This window comes from Camponotus floridanus, unplaced genomic scaffold (genome assembly GCF_003227725.1).
Source record: "Camponotus floridanus strain SB8 unplaced genomic scaffold, Cflo_v7.5 scaffold5, whole genome shotgun sequence".
NCBI lineage: Eukaryota > Metazoa > Arthropoda > Insecta > Hymenoptera > Formicidae > Camponotus > Camponotus floridanus.
In genome coordinates, this window is record NW_020229658.1 from 1,232,740 (window position 1) to 1,252,011 (window position 19,272).

General features: G+C 38.9%; 1 protein-coding gene across 1 annotated transcript; it reads right to left on the reverse strand.

Moving 5' to 3' along the window:
• Positions 1 to 134: 134 nt before the first annotated feature.
• Positions 135 to 19,256, reverse strand: LOC105258109 (G protein-coupled receptor kinase 1). The gene is made up of 15 exons (XM_011269190.3): positions 18,207 to 19,256; positions 5,454 to 5,530; positions 4,625 to 4,698; positions 4,414 to 4,515; positions 4,218 to 4,292; positions 4,070 to 4,131; positions 3,941 to 3,992; positions 3,667 to 3,858; positions 3,277 to 3,584; positions 3,017 to 3,191; positions 2,416 to 2,793; positions 2,280 to 2,334; positions 2,049 to 2,197; positions 1,793 to 1,885; positions 135 to 1,476 (listed from the first exon to the last, which is right to left on the reverse strand). Exons 1-15 carry the CDS (start codon positions 18,317 to 18,319, stop codon positions 1,318 to 1,320), a joined length of 2,064 nt encoding a protein of 687 aa, XP_011267492.1. The 5' UTR covers positions 18,320 to 19,256; the 3' UTR covers positions 135 to 1,317.
• Between the last annotated feature and the right edge of the window lie 16 nt (positions 19,257 to 19,272).

Sequence of the window (19,272 nt, forward strand, 5' to 3'; positions counted from 1 at the left end):
AAGATATGAATTATTACTTAATTATAACTAATATGAATGATTAATCGAAATGAGAAATTGGTCTTTCATAAATATATTAAATCTCGATCGTTATAAAAAATGGACCATGAATCAATTCATTCGTGACATTGATATGTAATTCTTTCTCGTATAACTTTGCTAAATCGAACATTTACTAATTTCATACATCGTTCGATCATGATGACGCGTAAAGATTACGATCCGTTCAAACATAATATAATGGAGATCACAAATACTTACTCGCGCCTTTAGCGTTGATTTATTGACACAAGATGTAGGACGAAAGAAAGCTCTTCTCATCTACGTTCATCGCACATTTTATTGCCAGAGCGGACTCGCATATATCCACTCGAGCGTACACATGTTGCTTGTATATTCGGTATTCGATTTTTTTGGCTAATATACAAACGAGTTTTCTTGTTCTCCCTCTCTCTCTCTCTCTTTCTCTCTCTCTCTCTCTCTCTCTCTCTCTCATTCTCTCGCACTTAACAACATAATAAATAATGGGTCACTTCTATTTCATCGTAAGGACAAGATATAAAACCGGTGTCTCTTTCTCCCTGCATTATTAAATAAATTAAGTAAACCAACAATACGACGAAACGTAAAAAAAATAATAAGAGCACGGGATCGCGTATAGAGTACTAGATTATAATAATACACTACCGGATGTGTGTCTCGTGTTTTCCGTGTGTTATCTGTTAATTTTTGTTCGTCGCTCGGTCGGTCGCTAGTCGCTACGTCACATATTGCACATACAACTAATGTACAAATATAACGAGATGCCTACGTGTCCGCGCCAGTGACCAGAAGGAGCTGCGATTAAGTATATGTGTATCTTCGTGAGTGTACACGTGTACGTATATGTTGTATATGGGCATGCGCGCATTATCCTCATGGCCCTGGGAGAACGTACGCACGATACGATACTACTTGGCTAGAGTCTCTATAATACACAGCGCAGCGCTATCCGCCGTATAACGGGATTTTTTTGGGACGTTGCGTTTGTAATCGAGATGTGCCAAGAGAGGGATTTTTATCCGCTTGTTTTTTTTTATTAATGCCGCAGCGAAAAATTGAGAGCGAGCTTTCGGAGGACGAGGCACTACGAGTGCATTTTGTCACCGACATCATTCCACAAGAAATGCTCCTCTCGCTCTACTTGAATCTCTTTCTTCATTCATCGCCACTCTCCCCATCATTCGTTTAGTATAAAAAAAGTTGCTGCTGTCGCTGTTGCGGGGCAGTGGGACTGGAGTATGTTGGTGCAACGTTGCACGTGACGGCGATGATGGGCTAGTTGCCGTTTGTGGATCGTTGCGTCGCCGGGATCACGGCGTCTCGCTCAGTCCCGTAGATCTTACCTGCTTTCCTCGCCATATTGCCGAGCATCTCCATTGAGCATTTGTGTGCCGATCTTAACGAGAGCGCCCATTCCTTCAAGCTTATCTCGTCCTACGGCGAGTTAATTATTGTTAATGTTTAAATTTTTCGGCAATTGAATGATTCAAAAAGTTCAAACTCTCTATTCGAGAAACTTAAATTTTTTTCAATTTTTTACAATACATTTATGTCATTAATCTTTTAAGTTTCATTAAAAACTATTACTCGAAATGTACGAAATACTGAAACTTTAAATTAAAACATTTTCACTCAAAACTATTTAAACAATTAAATCATACTAATCATAACAATTAAATCATGAATTGTCATATCTTTTGTACGAGATATAATTTGTATTTTATCGCTAAATGAAAATAAATTTACTTACGGCATTTGTAAGTACAATCTTTGCATCTCTTGTACGCATTACAATGCATTGTTCTCCCTTTACAAGCTGCAAATCTGCCCCGACTTCCTCGACCTGAAAAAATTGCATGTTGTACAAAATTATTTTTGCTCACGAGTAAAACAAAACTTGAAATTTATACAATTATTAAGTAAATGCTGATATATCTACATTTTAATTTGGCAATTTTATTCCTGCTTTATTCCTTTCATATGCTCTTTGTAAGCGACACGCTTACCTGATCGAGAAACACGAGCTCGGGCTTAGTCGCAGATTCTGGATGTAACTCTAACCGATTTGGATAAAGTTTCGCGTAACGCGTTTGCCATGCGCTCGCGAATGGACCTCCTAATTTTTTTATATAACCATGTAATATACAGTCCGAACCTGTAAATATGAATAATCGACATTGTATCAATTATAGTTTCATCTAATCTTAAATCTTAGAATATTAATACAATGCAGTTACCTTTCTCATCCGTGTCAAACCGTTGCTTTTGTTTCGCCTTTTTCTTATTTTCCAACTGTCGAGAAAATAAAATGCAATCAGTTATTAAACAACAATGAAGAAAAGATATTAAGCAATTAAGATGAGTCTCTTTTACCTTATCCGCTTCGTTATTGATTGTCTCGAACACAGTTTCGGCTACTTCAGCCTGCCATCTTTCGGAGATGACTAGGGGAAAGTTTTTGTACAGATCTTGATCCGCCTCTGTCAGTTTGATTCCCTTCGTGTCTTCCTCATCGAAGGAACCAATGTCAAAGGCATCTGCAGCATTAACTTCGCCGCGCGGCGGTATTAACGGCGGTGTATACTTTTGCAGATACACCTGCTGCCAATCGATACCACTGAAAAACGGGTGCGCCTTTAACTCGTCCGTGCCATTGCCGCGACAGCCGAGTCTGTTGTTAACATCTCGTTGTAGCAAACCTTCCAACAGCGATCTTAACTCTCGCGAAAATGTCTCTGGTAATTCAACGTTCTGCAAAAGATTAAAAAATTGTTCGAATCTTCGAGTATGTTTTTTTTTTTCAAAGAAATCTTTATCGAAATCGCTCAAATATTTGCTGATTGTTCAGCGCAGCAATAGATTACATGTGATGATCCGAAAATTATTTAATTTTTTTTCATCAAAAGTTTTTTTCAATGTCATGATTCAACACACGACTGCAATGAAATATCTCAGAAGTCTCAATGCAACTCACCATGGTCAGTGTCATACGATCAATCTCGTGTTTGTCCTTGGTTTTGTGTTGCCTGAATGGACTATGGCCCTTTAAGAGCTTGTACAACATACAACCGAAAGAAAACCAGTCCGCACTCGAATCGTATGCGGTGCCCTTCGAAAGTACCTCCGGCGCCATATATCCGTGCGTGCCACTGTTACAAGAGAGTTAGAAAATCTAGAGTGATGCGTTATATGCGTCGAAAAGTTTAATCGTGCTTCGAACAGTATTATACGTACACGCTCGCGTGCGGTTTCTTCTTCGAGAAATCGCATGCCAAACCCAGATCCGATATCCTGACGTGACCATGCTCGTCCAGCAATATATTCGCGGGTTTCAGATCACGGTAGACAATGTATCTGCGGTGCATGTGTTCTAAGCCGAGGATGACTTCCGCGGCATAGAACTTCATTTCCGGCTCGTTGAAGACTCCGTGTTGACTTAAGTGGTAATGCAAATCGCCGCCGTTCATCAGATCCAGGATAAAGCATAGTTTGTCGGCCGTGTGAAACGCGTACGTCATACACACTATGAATGGACAATCTACCTGCAACGACAATATTTTACGTTTCGTTATTTATTGCTTATGATTCATCGTAAAGATATTTTCATTTAGAAAAAAAACTCACTCCGGTGCTGACTAGCGAGAGCATTATCCTCTCGTTAAGAGCTAACGTTTCACCCTGTTTCATCTTAATGCGTTTTTTATCCAAACATTTCATGGCGTACATCTTGCCGGTATCCGCTTTCCGACAACCGTATACCTCACCGAAGCCGCCCCTGCCTATTATTCGATGCACGCTGAAGTCGTTCATCGTCAACTGTAATTTCCATTAAACGATACAGTATCAAAAATGATGTCCTTGAAAAAAAATAATTTGACAAATAATTCGAGAAATATACCTGAATATTCAATTCTAAGTTTTTCCATTGGCAAAAACGAGTGTATTTATCGCTATAAAAAAAATCATATACAAATTATTCATTTAGAAATCGCAGCACGGTTTACATATCGTCAAAGTGTAGTTGTACCTTTCCAGAAATTTTTGAAACGGTTCCCCTCGCAGATGATTGAAAATCTCTTCGATGTACGGCTACAAATAAAAAGGATTTCGTGAGACATGTAAATATCGACACGTATGCGCAATCACGTAGATAAGGCTACGAGACTGTGATCTACCTCGAACAAGTTAACTGGAACTTCATTCTTCATGAGATATTTGTGCACGTGAGATACCGCCTCTGGTGAATATTCCTACAAAATATATATAGATATATTATTATATGATATCAAAATCACAGAGAGAAAATTTTTCTCTAGCGATATCTCTAGAGGAAATACGTGAACGTTCGATTCAATGCCATGTTATACTCACGTGAGAATGCGACAACAACTCTTTCATAATATAATTGTCGTAGATCTCTCTGGCAAGTTTTCTCCTGTCTTCCGGACATTCGAGCTTCTCGTACGCTTTGATCTACAATGCATAAATAAGAAATTCCTTTACGCAGTTGTCTCAACGATACATGGATATATGCGACGCTACTGAAATGTAATTAAATAGTGTGCGGGCTAAAAACACGAACCTCTTCGTAAAACCTAAGTTGCGGAATCGGTTCCTCCGCTACAGTCTCGCAGAAGTCTTTGAATAAAAGGTAACCTGGAAGTACATGTGGAGTTTGCTTGACATCGGCGAATATTACAATATTGTCACAATTCACTACATCGATGTTATTTTCACGAAAAGTGATAAATAAATCTGTATGAAACGCCACGGTTCTGCTAAAAAACAAGAGGACAGAGTTTTCCAGGTCATCTCGGAGCGATAGCGATTAATTTATACATTTCATGTTATGCGACAAAAAATCAAATATATTATTAAATCTGAAATATTTTGCAATTTTCTCAGATAAAAATCTCTATTCGATATTCAAACAGATGTATCAAAATAATGCTTTACAAATAGTAAACATTCAATTAAAACGAGACTGTTAATTATCTCGAGGATATTTTTGTTAATTTTTTTTTACGCGAATGAATATTACATTTACGTTGTCGCTAAAAAAATCTTTGAAATTCACGGTGCAAAACATAAGTCGCGACAATTATTCTGTATAATAATAATATAATTATAACTATAATTATCTGCGAATAGTGCATGCACACATCTTTCTAATTGTATCAATCGAAGAGAATATGCCAATATCTAAAATAGTACCATATACCTCGGTTACATCGTCAAATACAAATAGAAACGTTTATTGAGAGGAAATTTTCCTCGTTACAAACTCGATAAATTATTAAATTGATGAATTTATCATCTAAATCTCAGGATTTCTGTCTTTGATCTTGTCAAAAAGCGAAAGTCGCGAATAGCGATTAAAGGATGGAATATCGAAACAACAGCTTACTTACCTAACATTTGATTAAATATTTTGTCGAAGTTTACTTCGTTATTCTTCTCCAGATATCTGTGCATAACGCTCCTAACACTGAAACAAAAAATATTGATTTTATAATTAATAAGTAGCCTTAATATTTTAGATTAATATTCCCCCTCTTCCTCCCCCCTGCCCTCTGTCTCTTTGAGCAACTATAATGAACGCACAACAATGAAAATATAGATAATAATTACGGAAAATTATTACAAAGAGTATAAACTAAATTAAATACATTAAAAAGAGAAAGTTTAAGAATAAAAAAGCAAAGATTTAAGAAAAAAATTGTAAAACAAAAATAAAACATATATATGTACATATAATGAAAATATTTACAATTAGACCAATATTCTGTCTGGAAAGTAAAGCATGAAAGAAAAGAGATAATTTCTCCATCAATTAATTATATAAGATTACCATCTCAATCGAGCTTCGACCGGAGATTGTATTCTAGAAAAAAAAGGGGAAAGAGAGAAGAAAACCTTACTTTACTCTCTTCCAAAATATAACATCTATTCATAGTTGAGGTTAAATTTTGATGTATATAAGACTTTTTCCTTAATTAAAGGTAAGTATGTACACTGAACAACAAACAGCGAATGCAAATTTTCGTTATTAAAGTTCGGAAGATATTTACACTATAATGAAATGCAAACGGAATGTTCGTTAACGTTTAATTCGCTCCTAAAGTGGTATGTTAAAGAAAGTTTCAAATGAATTTAGTTTTGCGCGTTTGCTGTATTTATTCGCTGTTCGTTTGCCTATATGTATCTACTTTTATAGAGACGTTGCCAATCAATCGCTTGCATGCCAAATGTTTTTTTAATAAATTAATAAATAACACTTGACGACATAAAGAGATTATTTTTTATTCAGGACGAATATTTTCAAAGATTCCGAATTCAGAAAAAGAGTGGCAACCCTGATCAGTTATTCCATCAAATGTCGATAATAAACTTATCAAAGATGCGCTCGGCATTTCGTGGAAGATATATTAGCATGTTCGGTGATCCGAAATTTCCATACGTTTCGCTGCATCCATATCACGGCAAAATTGATCAATATGTAAAACGATAGAGTTATAGCTTGTCGCATCGCATTGATATGACGATTTACGAGTTTCCATGAACACGAATGCTCTCTGCCGTGCTCAAATAACAAAGCGCAATGCTATGATGAGATGCATAATAGCCAATTATTTGACAAAATACAGTGAGTATGTATCTCTTTCTCTCCCAATTATCCAAATGATTCATGGCATAATATACGGAAAATACGTAGGCGTAGAGTTCATCGATGATACGAAGGCGCTAATTAAAATCGCTTTGACTCTCTTATTTTCTCATATATCGCGCTGCTCTACGATACCTGATAAAATATTAAAACGACTAATTAACCGTCATAAATATTACATTAGTAATTCGAGCGATCGCGTCTGCAAATTGCAATACTTACGTAAGACTTATCTTTCGATTGTAAACGACAAATAAAAAAAAATTACTTTTTATATTCTAAATATATTTCTCAAACCATTTCAGAGAAATATACGTTATCAGAAAGCTCATTATGATAAAAACAAGTATTAATATTGTACCATACAATTTCTTGCTTTTAAAATTACTTTTATACTATTTTTCCACTTGATGTGATGCCTGCATTTCATACTTTATAAATTGAAAATTAGATCAATAATGCGAGAGGTAGTCTTATCGAATATTTTGCATGTTTGTTTATCAGATTATTGCGTTCAAAAATTTGTAATCAAAATTAAAATTTAAACAAAACAAGCTGTTTTGTTAAATAATATAGAATCAAATAAATATAGAATCAAAATAGAAGTAAATCATATTCTATATATTCTTAATCTAGGAAACACGCTATAACCGATTAAAAATCCAACCAGTCGATGATTTAAACCAGACCTACATCATACGTTGCGATTATTTTTATCGATCGCACAAACACTTTGGGCTTTAATTTGATATTCTAGCCATAACTGTAACATAAGTCACGTTGATGAGCATTTATGCAAATTGGTCGGTAAAGTAAATAATGATACAGCAGTATCAAGTCAAATTGAGCATCGTAAACTATTAGATATCACCGCAGCATCGCGGTCAATTGCTTCTCAATGAATGCACTTCGAAGCACCTCGTAACTGCAAATGGTAATTGCTATTTTAATCGAATGACCAAAGTGACTAGGCGATTTAAAAAAGATACTCGTTAAAAAGCAACGTTCTCATGATAACAAGAATGTAATCATCAATGACTCTTCAAGAGATAATGTTAAAGGGCGTGTACGTTAAAAGCGCATTCCTCGAGAATTCTCTTCTTTTTGTGCTATTTAATACTTTGGACTTGTGGAAAAAATATCAGTCGGATTAATATTAAATTAAAGATTAATATTTTTTAAAATCCGAAAATAAAATATTTATGGTAATACATGATATCGAATGTATTCTTTTATCCGTTTAAAATTACTGCAAGAGAAAACCATTTATTTTTTATTTCCAAAACTTTTAGTTTATCGTGAAAAAAAATTAAACAAGTAATCGATAGTAAAAGATAGTTAATCATTGAAGGATTAAAATTTTTATATGAAAATTTCCTTTTAAGAATTTGACTCCATAAAATTTTTATATGAAAATTTCCTTTTAAAAATTTTACTCCATCGCAAAATTTTCGAATCTTACAGTTTTATTAATGTTCAATTAACCGTATTTATTATCACCGTCACTTGGTCGATCGCCTGTGAAGTCTATTCGGCTGGATTCAGTGCCTTTCTACTTTGCGAACGAATAATTAAGTTCGCCGCGTTCCACCTATAGTGTATCTCTTATTTATGCAATAGCGCCTCGGGGATTGGTCACCATAGAGATACCAGGGGCGCTGATCCCTCTAAATTATACAAGTTATCAGAGTCGTGAGTAGGACGATCCAGCCACTGATTGTCAGTTAACGGTCGGATTTTTATTAATTTCACGCAATCGTGCAAGTTTAAAGTACCAAGCGTTTTTCGAAAGTCTCAAAGAATTATTATGTAAAATGACTACTTGTAAAAGAAATATTAAAATTTATTCTCTCGAACGCATCTCGCACTACGCCATAGACTCTTATTTCAACCTGACGTAAAAGCATTTTATCATTTATATTATCCTTGCTAATTCTTTAATAGTCGCACGATTATTTATTACTAAATTAATGTCGCAATTTATTCGCATGTCATTACGGGAATAATTAAAGAGAGTAGCTCGGGAATTTTTGAAATATTTAAAGACGAGTAAATAAGAGATTAAGTAAATATTTATCGAGCCATCGTGTAATGCGCGAACGATACATGAGCGTTCAAAGTTTTAGTTCTTCGATCTTTAGTTTGTGGCGAATTTGTTGTGGTCAACGAACTTCCGTTGGGAAAACGATAGCTTTCCTCTTCGTGAGACGCTGCCATAAATCTGACAAAACTTAATAGCGCTCCGCCTCCAGTTTTACTTCTCCATACAGTTTATCGTTCAAAGTACGACAAATTCGACAAGAGAAAACGTTAAGGGAAACGAATGAAGAAGCGACAAATGCTTGTCAGAGTTCTCGGGTCATTGACTTTGACATTTGGCGTGTCCCACCCTTGCTGAATATATATGTGTTTAGGAAGGATCATTCGATATTTTATTGTTGATATTTCCCACGCACGAAAAAATAAAGATAGGAAAATATCCTTGAATGTCGATGAAATATATTTTCTGTAATTAAAGTTATAAAAAGAAAAAAATAAAAAAAATATGCGAATAAACAACCACATCCTTGGCATTTTAGAGAAAATGTCTTCGCACAACTGTTGTGGTTATAAAATAGAGTGATAAAATAAAAGCCACGGAGAGAATTAAGCAATAGAGTTCAAGGATAAACGCGTAGCTGTAAAGTTTTGTTTTGTATCAATTTTTGTAATCGAAGATGGATTAATTTTCGATGGTGGAACAAAAGTATTGAGAACTTAAGGGGAAGAGGATGAATGAGCTTTGCAACCAAACAAAATAAATTCGCGCGTTTCCAAATGACTGGTTGGAACATCGCCAGCCATCACATACGACAGTGTTATATACAATAATGATAGATTTTTATTTATTCGATGATGCCAATCGACGCAGTGAATCTGAAGTCGAGCATAATATTATGCGAGCATGGAAAAAAAGTGACAGTTATATGCAAATTCATCTGTTCGGAATCCGTTTAGTTAATTGACTCGCATAATCGCCCACAAAAAAAAGAATACAGAAGAAGAAAATAAAAAGCTGATAGCAATCTGACAGACTCTCCTGTTGCCAATTAAATATCACTTCCGAGGACTACAAGTTTTTTTCAGCCTCTGGTCGTTCGAGATCTTGGTTTAACAAATCTTCCACCCAGTATTTATAGTCTTTATTTGAATCTCGAGAACATATCGTAATAATATACGTCAGCATCTGAAGTTCCGCATACTTATTTTGAAACGCAGCCAGCGATTTCGATAATCGTAAAATTCTATCTACCAAATTTCGCGTCTTAAAAACTCAGCTGATTGCTTATTTCCGCGAAAAGATATATAGACCTTATCGTCTTAATCGTTTGTCGATATTTTGTACCGCAAGGACGCAGGATTTCCAACGATCGCGAGATTACATGCTCGATTAATCATCGGCAATTGAATTTTAAGTGGCACGGTCGTAGTCGGCAGAACGATCAGTTTATGCGGAAAATACGGCGCCAAGATCGCGTAAACCGCGGCGTATTTCTGTTCGCACCCTAAAAATCAAGCAAGACCTTCCGCGCGCGTCGCAATAAATGTTTCTCTGGAGGCAGAAGTTTATTGAAACTGAGATTACTCGCGTCGTTCTCGGTTGCATTAGCTAGTCGCGCGGTAAAAGCTGCAGCCAAGCCGCTTCAACACACTCGTATTTATTTATTTCTATAAAATATACATCTGAAATGTAAATATAATACGTTCGCGCGGTCATGTATCTTGGTTGTGTATGTATATCGATTAAAAGAGACCTTATACTTTTTTCCGCTGTCATTGAAATTTCATCGATTAGGTAGCATTTCAGAGGCAACGCGTCGTTAACGCTCGAGAAGATATACTCGTCCATCAAGCCGAAAGAACTCACATTTAACCTTTCGTGTGCGTAGACGAGAATATTTAATACGTAACCACCACCTCTATATCACATAGCAAAGTTGAGTTTGTCCCGAGGCCATTTATCATATCGAAAAAAATGACTCGAACTATAATAAAAGAAAAACGAGAGAGATACTCTTCGATATCGGTTTGAAATTCGACGTAACGTCATTTATCCTCGTGTCGCATAATGCGATCCGGCCGCGGTCGAGCTCGAATATCAATCATTTCTAAAGTTATGCCCGGCATTAGGGATTAAAACCGTGAACGCAGCGTTAAAAGCGCGTAAACAAGCGACGACGGTAGCGAAATAACGAGGCGACGTAGATCGGAATTTTCATCAGCCATTATCCATTTCCATCGATCGGCTGCTATCGTATTCCGCGAGCGATTTAACGACGAAAAAATTACACTTTGTTCGCAAAAGCGGCTTCGGATTAACGAAGGGAACTCGTGCGGGTGTCCCTTTAGGCTCCCTTTAGGCAAAGCGGATCTCTTACATCGGCTTTTCGGGGCTTCAATCTCCCTGGCCTCCATTCCCCTTCTTTCTCTTCGCTTGATTGCGATCTCTTCTTTCCTTTTCTCTTTTTTCCTACATGAATAGAGTAGTTTCGCGGCTACCATTCAACGCGTCTCAACGCGTTGCAGCGTCGATAAAGGACGGTAATTAATGTACGTAGCACGACGGTATCCCACTATTTACGGTGACAGTTGTGCGCGCCAACATGCGCGAATGCGACGTATATCATACGACGTGTAGCATGATGGGGATGCGCGATGTATCAATTGTCACGTCTATCAAGAATACCTTTTCTCGAGAGAAGCAAATCGTCGCGATCGCGTTTCGAGAGAGAGAAAGAATATTCATTTTCATTGATTACCATACTTTGCTACCACTTTCTTTAATACGCTTGACGTTTCATTTTTCTTTTCGCTAATGAGATGCAAATAAAGTGTTTATTATACGGACTTTCATGCTAATTACATTCGTAATTTTCAAAGTTACGTCATCGACGCATAAACGATAAAAGTCTAATATTGATGATGAGGAGTAAAAAAACATAAAGAGTTTGAAAATATCGTTAAAATCGTAAAGAGGAGAAAACGACTCCTCCGGGCATCAAATGTCACTCGGACATAATTATTTAATCTAGCGAGAGTTCGTCACGAAAGTTTGCGATAGCGCGCGTGACTGGGTTCCCTCTCTCTCTCTCGAACTTTATTTCGTTTATTTATTCTTCGAAATTCGTTTTTACACAGCAAACCAGGCGTTTTTACAACGACGCAAGAGCAACGAGAGAGAACGTGTATTTGTCCGGCTCGCTGATTACTACCTTTAATTACATCTGGGACCGTGGCTTCCTCGATACATGTCCTCTCTGAAGGACTGGCAGCTGCCCTTTCCTCATATATTTGCTCAGAGTTATTTCCTTCCGCGCGAAAAAGGAATAGTAGTCGTTCGTTCTGAATATCGGGAGTAGAACGAGTGGCCCAGTATTTTATCGATTCCACCTGAGCCAATCAACGATTAACCGATCCCGTCCGACGACACTGACGGATAATGTCAATACCGTCTCGCGTTTGAATCCTCGTGAAAGAGAGCTGTGCCAATGAGATAAAAAAAATCTATTTAAAAAAATATATATGCATAATTAAGAAACAGACACGGGAAAAATGTATCTAAATATATATCTGTGCCATTGTAAGTGATACTCTGGCGAGTAACGGATTAATGTGGCAATATAGAGCTACGTTAATAATCTCGAACTAATACGCTTACTCGCCCCGTCGTAATAATCCGAGGATTTATAGCAAGTCGTTTTGCGAATAAGAAGATTCTGAAGAAGGGAGGCATCTCGAGAGGCGCCGGCACGTCGACATCACGTTAAGAGAGGAAGAAACTGAACGAGAATGTGGCGCACATCGCGAACGAGAGAGAGAGAGAGAGAGAGCCAGAGTAAACTTTACCGAGCGTCAACAGTAGCGATGATTCGATTATTTGTGGATTGAAACAAGGTACACACTTTCGTACGCTGCATCTTTCTCTCGCAATTATATTTGGCGCATCTTTTCAATCATTTTTTTTTTTGCAATCAAATTTATCATTGTCACGGTTCGATCGCTGGCCAAAAATCCGACGTTTCGTTCCAGACGAGAAGCAGAAAAAAAAATACGAACAAGGTAAATAGTTTACATTCGCATTGTATACGCAAGCGGTATCTCTTGGTTAGCTCTACGTATATTTTTTCTACGCGTATGCTAGGAAATTTACCATTTGCCTCTGGCATACCGGGAATCGCGGTAGTAAGATATCGAAATGTTGTAACGAGTGCATGCCTGTTTCGCGCGAAGAGCAAGAGACGTCGGTTAATTAAACTCGAAAATTGAGTTGTTCAAGCTTCTACTATATTAGACCGGCACACTACGTGCCGTATCACAGTATCGCATCGTACTTTATAGTTCAAGGATGTATAGTACGCACGAAGCTGTCCCTCGTCATTAAAACATCAACATTCGCAAAATGCCGAGTATAAAAGCTAAGCGCTGGCAACGAAGATAATTTTGAAGGATACCTTTCTCGATAAATTTGACGAATCTTTTCTTGGATTTTCCCGCCTACGTGACAAATTCTTTTTTATCGAAAATCTTAACTTTCGAGAAATATGTACATTTCTTTTGTTAAATCTTTCCATCCTTAAATCTCGCGTCGATCGTAGCATTTATGCCTAAGGATGTTTCGTACTTATTTTCAAAATATTGAGAATTTAATGAAAATTGTACAGAATGTCCTTACATATGTTTAGACTCTTCAGTACAATTTTTAAATCGATTCACTAAAGCGTTCACAAGTTATAAGGATAATATTTTAATTTGCACCGAATTAACATGTGTTCTTATGGGAAACGTATAACCACGTCGATTCAAATGACAAAAACACGTGGAAATAATATTCAGAATTTGTTTAAAATTTGCAAAAGTTTAGATACAGAGGAAATATTTGGTCAAATAATATTATACAAGTACTAACTAGTTAAAAAGATATTAAATATAATTCAATGAAGTTAGCATGTATCTGTCACAAGGCGAAATTCTCTGTCAAAAGTTAATAATTTCGATTCACAAAATTCGAAATATTTCAGTAAAAACGCAATAAATACAAAAAAATACATCTCCGCACTGTAGCTAAGATCAAATCGTAATATTCCACACAATTTATCATACTCAAAATACACCAAAAGTGGATATATTCGTCAATATTGATTTTCAGCTACTTTTTACTGGGATTGTACGTACAAAACATCCTTAAATATCACATAAATGATACGTAGCATTTCTCGTTTTATGCGCAGGTTGCGAGCGCAGCTCGTAATTTACCAAGTTAATGATCAATCTTACAGGCGCTAGATTTTTTCCTCCCCCTTCGGAATCTTATTTTACGCGACGAGTGGCGCGATCCCTCTGCGAGGTCCGTAAGAGCGCGAAAAAAGGGATAGTTATCGTGCTTCCAGATGCGCGTTCACGCATTTTTAACTTGGCGGCCGCGTGAAGGTGCGAGGGTACGCTACGTGTCACTGCATTAATGCTATCATGAATAATCTGACCGTCGCCGCTGTGTATGCGATTTTTTTTAATTAGCCAGCACTCTGAACGAGAGGAGAGACTGCGACGTCGCCGTTGACAGCGCGTTAACGTTGACTTATACCGGATTTACAGTCGACGTAACGGTCGACTGGGTCGATGTGACAAGTCGAGTATACTCGACCAGTGTCAACGCTTTTAGTCGGGGTTAATTTTAGTCTAATATTAGTCGACTAAGCTTCTCAGCGATTACTACGCTACGTAAACTAAGCATATGACCTGGTTACAGTTTATTTGAGAAAAAAAGACCGTCGGCATTGTGTGTCCCCATTCGATCGTTCAAACTCGCCATCGAATGAGTTTATCACGCGTGCAATTTTCCCTTTCTAATAACGTCGACGTCGAATATCGATTTGACGAGTCGCGGTATCCGAGTCTTATCCCGTCGATCATCGTGGAATTAGGCGCGAAAGGGAGAAAGAGAGAAAGGGGCAGGCCATTTTTACTTGAATTTACTTCTCGACGATCGCCTCGATGATGAATAATACAAATTAACCGCGTTCGTAATGTTATAAAGCGTTACAAAAATAATGAGCTAAAAACAACTCGCGCACTCTGACATTTTTTAAAATGCATCCATCGAGGTCGGATCTGATCTCGCTCTATAATAACCGAAGGTTGAAGAAAATTGGAAACATTTTTTTATGCGCGTAGTAACTAGAGACAAATTGCATTTTTTCAATCGTAGACCAAGCTCATTTTTCACCCTCCACAGACGTTTGATTTTACGATTCCCGTAAAATATGACGTTTTATAGCTTACTTATTACCGCGATCGAATGCAAATGCGTGAGATCTACGGAGATAAATTTCATTGATTAATCATAGAAATGAGAACGATGACATAACCCATTCATTAAGCTACACCATGCGTCGCGGCATTCCCTGTTATTCCGTTATACAAGAGTTATGTATTTCGTTTATACATATCGGCCATCAATTTCAATCCGACCTTTGCACCGACGTAAGGGTGAGATTACGTTCAATTGTAATACGAGACACTCGCACAAATAGCCTGTAGATTCTTCCGATCGCAGAGACGTAATATTGAGGATACGTATACAGGGTGTTCTAAAAAAAGTATGTCAAAAATTTAAGGAGATATTCCTCACACCTGAAGGATGAAAAAATGTTATATGGACATAGGTACGAAAATGCTTATTTCAGGAGTTATGTTGAAAATACTTTTAGCTGTATTACTTATACAAAGAAAAATTTAGGATTAATTATTGTAAACGACAATCGTTTAATTAGGCTTATTTACATTTGGTTTTAATGTGACTTTGAGTATGTTACAATAAATGTTGAAAATGTTCATCATTTTCCTGAAATACAAGCAGTAATATGCATCGATTCACGGATACGTTCAAAAATGCCACCAGTGCGTGATATTCAAGATCTTCGTAACCGTATCACTACAGATTGCGAGACAATCCGCTGTACGCCAGGCTTGTATTCAGGAAAAAAATGGTGAGCTCAAGGTCACATTAAGACCAAATGTAAATAAGTCTAATTAAACGATTGTCGTCTACAATAATTAATCCTATAAATTTTTCCTTGTGTAAGTAACACAGCTAACAGTATTTTCAACACAACTCCTGAAATAAGCATTTCCGCACCTACGTCCATATAACATTTTTTCATCCTTCAGGTGTGAGGAATATCTGCTTAAATTTTTGACATATCTTTTCAGAACACCCTGTATATACGGATTAAGGACGCGGGGAGGAGGGGGAGGGAGGTCGCGCGCGATATCCGTGTATTTGACGGCGCAATCAAATGTCTATACGCGATTAATTACGCCGCTACCGCTGTCGGTGTCGATGGCTTTGAAGGAATTGCCCGGGATCGATCACGCTCCGAGAACTTTGCTCCTAGCCGAATACAGTTTAGCGAACTTTCGTGTAAGAGAGATATATAGCTCCGCGGAATAATCGATACTCTTTCTACGAAGCTGCTCGCCGACGGGGAACTTCCGTTTGCGTACACACCGTGTAATTGAAACGTAATTATATTTGACGAAAAAGACGTCTCGCGCTCGAAATGCCACGAGATTATCGACTTTTAAAGCCTCGATAGACGGGGACAGCGATGTAATCCGATATTCAGCATCGTCATTCATTCACGCAAGTTGGGTGCGCCAAATATGTACTCCGACACTGACAAGGAACTAACAAAATTATTACACAATGATTCTCTATTTTAATCCGGAGAATAAACGGCATCGTTTAATGGAACGAAAGGGATTAAAAATAAAAGCATTAACGTGGTTTGTTTTTGAAAATTCTTTCTAAACCGCAGTAGTTTGATTAATCTGTCAAATGCTTGTTTGCTTACGTTCAAAGGTTTCTCTGTGATGTTTAAAAACCATATCGTGGTTTACATAATTAATTGTACGCTTTAAACACTTCGTGTTTTCTCACGAATAATATGAAAGCTAGTCACGAAATGTTCCTTTAAATACCGGATATTAACATATCCGATTGTAGACGTGTACTCTTTAACAAGAATTAAAGATAAAAAAAAAATGGTTGAAATGTTTCGACACACAGGAAAAAAATCTACTAGATTTTTAAACCTGTCATGTTTCTATTAACGATACATTGACGTATATATTTTCCTTGAATATATATTTTCCTGACGTATATAGTTTCATAATTAATGGAATTTCCCGAGTTTTGTATTTCTAGTGTCATTTTGCAAATATTTTCTAGAAGGCTAAATAAAAGAAGATATTTCTAATGTCATTTTGCAGATATAGATATTTTCTAACAGGCTAGATAAAAGAAGATATTTCTAATGTCATTTTGCAGATATAGATATTTTCTAACAGGCTAGATAAAAGAAAATAACGAATACTGGGAGAGATACGTCATCCCGTGGAAATTCCTAGCCACTCATTACTCTCAGACACCACCCTTTATGCCGTTCGAACACGCAGTTTTACCTTATTCAGTGTTTCGGCCGTGCACGTGAAGCGTTCGCTTGGCAAGTCGCCAGCAAAAACGAAGCCTGCTACCGAGTCGACTTATTTTCACGGAGCGAAAGCTTCGGTAATATCCGCGGTTTGCGGACCAAAAATAACACCGACAGTGTAAACATTAGCAAGTTATAATCGATGCAAAGTATCGATCCACGATATATGATCGGAAACGAGTGATTTTCCGAAAAAAGGGGAAGGGAAGAGAGAGAGAGGGAGAGGGAGAGAGAGAGAAAGAGAGAGAGAGAGATTGTGATCGATAGAACGAAATTTATTCCATCCCGGGAATTTAATCTCCCCAAGATAAACCAAAGTTTAACATGCGAGCGTATATCGTGTGTACGTTATATATTTCTGTGTGGAGATTGACTCGGAATATTGGTATCTCTTTACGATGAGAGATCCGAGATAGATTGTCGGTCAAAGAGAGATGTTTCCACGTCAAAACATCTCACGCGAAACGGATAACGTAATTCATTTTCGAGATTTATCGAGATCGAGCCTCCAACAAATATACACGTATGAGAATGCGATTATTTTTCGACATTACGCGAATCCGTATCAACACCAACTATCGAGAGAACCGGAAACGGATCGGCTCCCCAAGAGTTTGGCGCGTCGACTTTCGATATCGCGGCTGTTTGTAAACATTTTTTTATTCCCCAAACTCGGGAAACCGGGTTCGATGGCGAGGAGGAGGCGGACGATCGAGAGACGTCGTCGCTGGAAGGATGCATCGGCGGACTCGAGCTGGGATTTCGAGCGGAGCGTGCGAGACAAGGAAGATTGGGAAGGTAAAGGAGGAAGAAAACGGGAAAAACAAAAGCGGAAGAGAGAGAGAAGGGAGGGGCAGGAAATGGGGAGAGGTCCTCCGGCCGCCGCCGTCCGCCTCCTCCTCGTATCGAACCGCACGCACCGCCGCCGGAAATCGCGTAGTAAGGAGTAAGGAGAACTCGTGTACCTAGGATCCGGCAGAATAATCTTCTTGCTGGCACGGGCGGCCGGCGTGCATTTGCTCTTCTCCATGGCCATCAGGTAGCTGACATCGGCCAGCACCGCCTCGAGGTCCGCCATTTTCCTCGGTGATCCTTCCGTCGATGGGTTGTCGCGCGAACACGATGATCACCCCCTTCTTCACTCCCTCGAGCGGGATCCTGCCTGCCTCCTCTTCTCTTCTCTTCTCTCTCTCTCTCTCCTTCTCCCTCCCCCTCCCCCTCCTGCCCCGTCCGGCACCTCCGGACCTAGCACACGCAGCCGAGAGCCAGCCGCTTCGCTCTGCCACGGGCGGTGCTCCGCCGTGCGTTTCTCACTGCCGCATATTTTTAGCGTAACACCGACGACGACGATGACGACGATGACGGCGACGGCGACGATGACGACGGCGGCGAGGATAGCATTCCGATAGCAGCGCGATCCAACGAGAGAGAGAGAGCCTCGCTTAATCGACGGATGGACGTTGATCACGGTCGAGCGAGCAACACCGACTAAGGTTAGTGTCGTGGCAAGGACAACACGACGCTTCGGAGGACGATGCTCTCTTCCTCTCTCTCTCCTTCCCTCTTCGTTTCTTCCCGTCTCTCTCGCTTTCGCGCTCCTCCCGTCGTCTCTCTCTCTCCTTCTCCGTTATCCTCGCGGGATTCGCGACGCTCCTCTCCTCTCTTCCTCTTACAACGCCGTTTCTCGCGCGTACGAGATCGGGCGCCGCGACCGAGACGAGGCTGGCCTCTTTTCGGCCGCGCGAGCTCCCATTTTAACGCGACGCTACGCGCCGCGACGTACCGTTCCTCTCGTCACGCCCGTACAGGCGATTGACGTCGCGCGTCAACTACGCGGAGCGATTCGAGGTTAATGACGTATCGGGGTGATCGGACGCGCGCGTTCACTTCGAGACGAGACGCGCAAAAATCTCACGCGTTACGAACGCAATAGGCGCACTGACGAAAAAAAAAACAACCGGATCGACCGAAAGCTCACGACTGCTCGCCCGACAGTCGACGACTCGCACTCACTCCGTGCTCGCTCGCGCC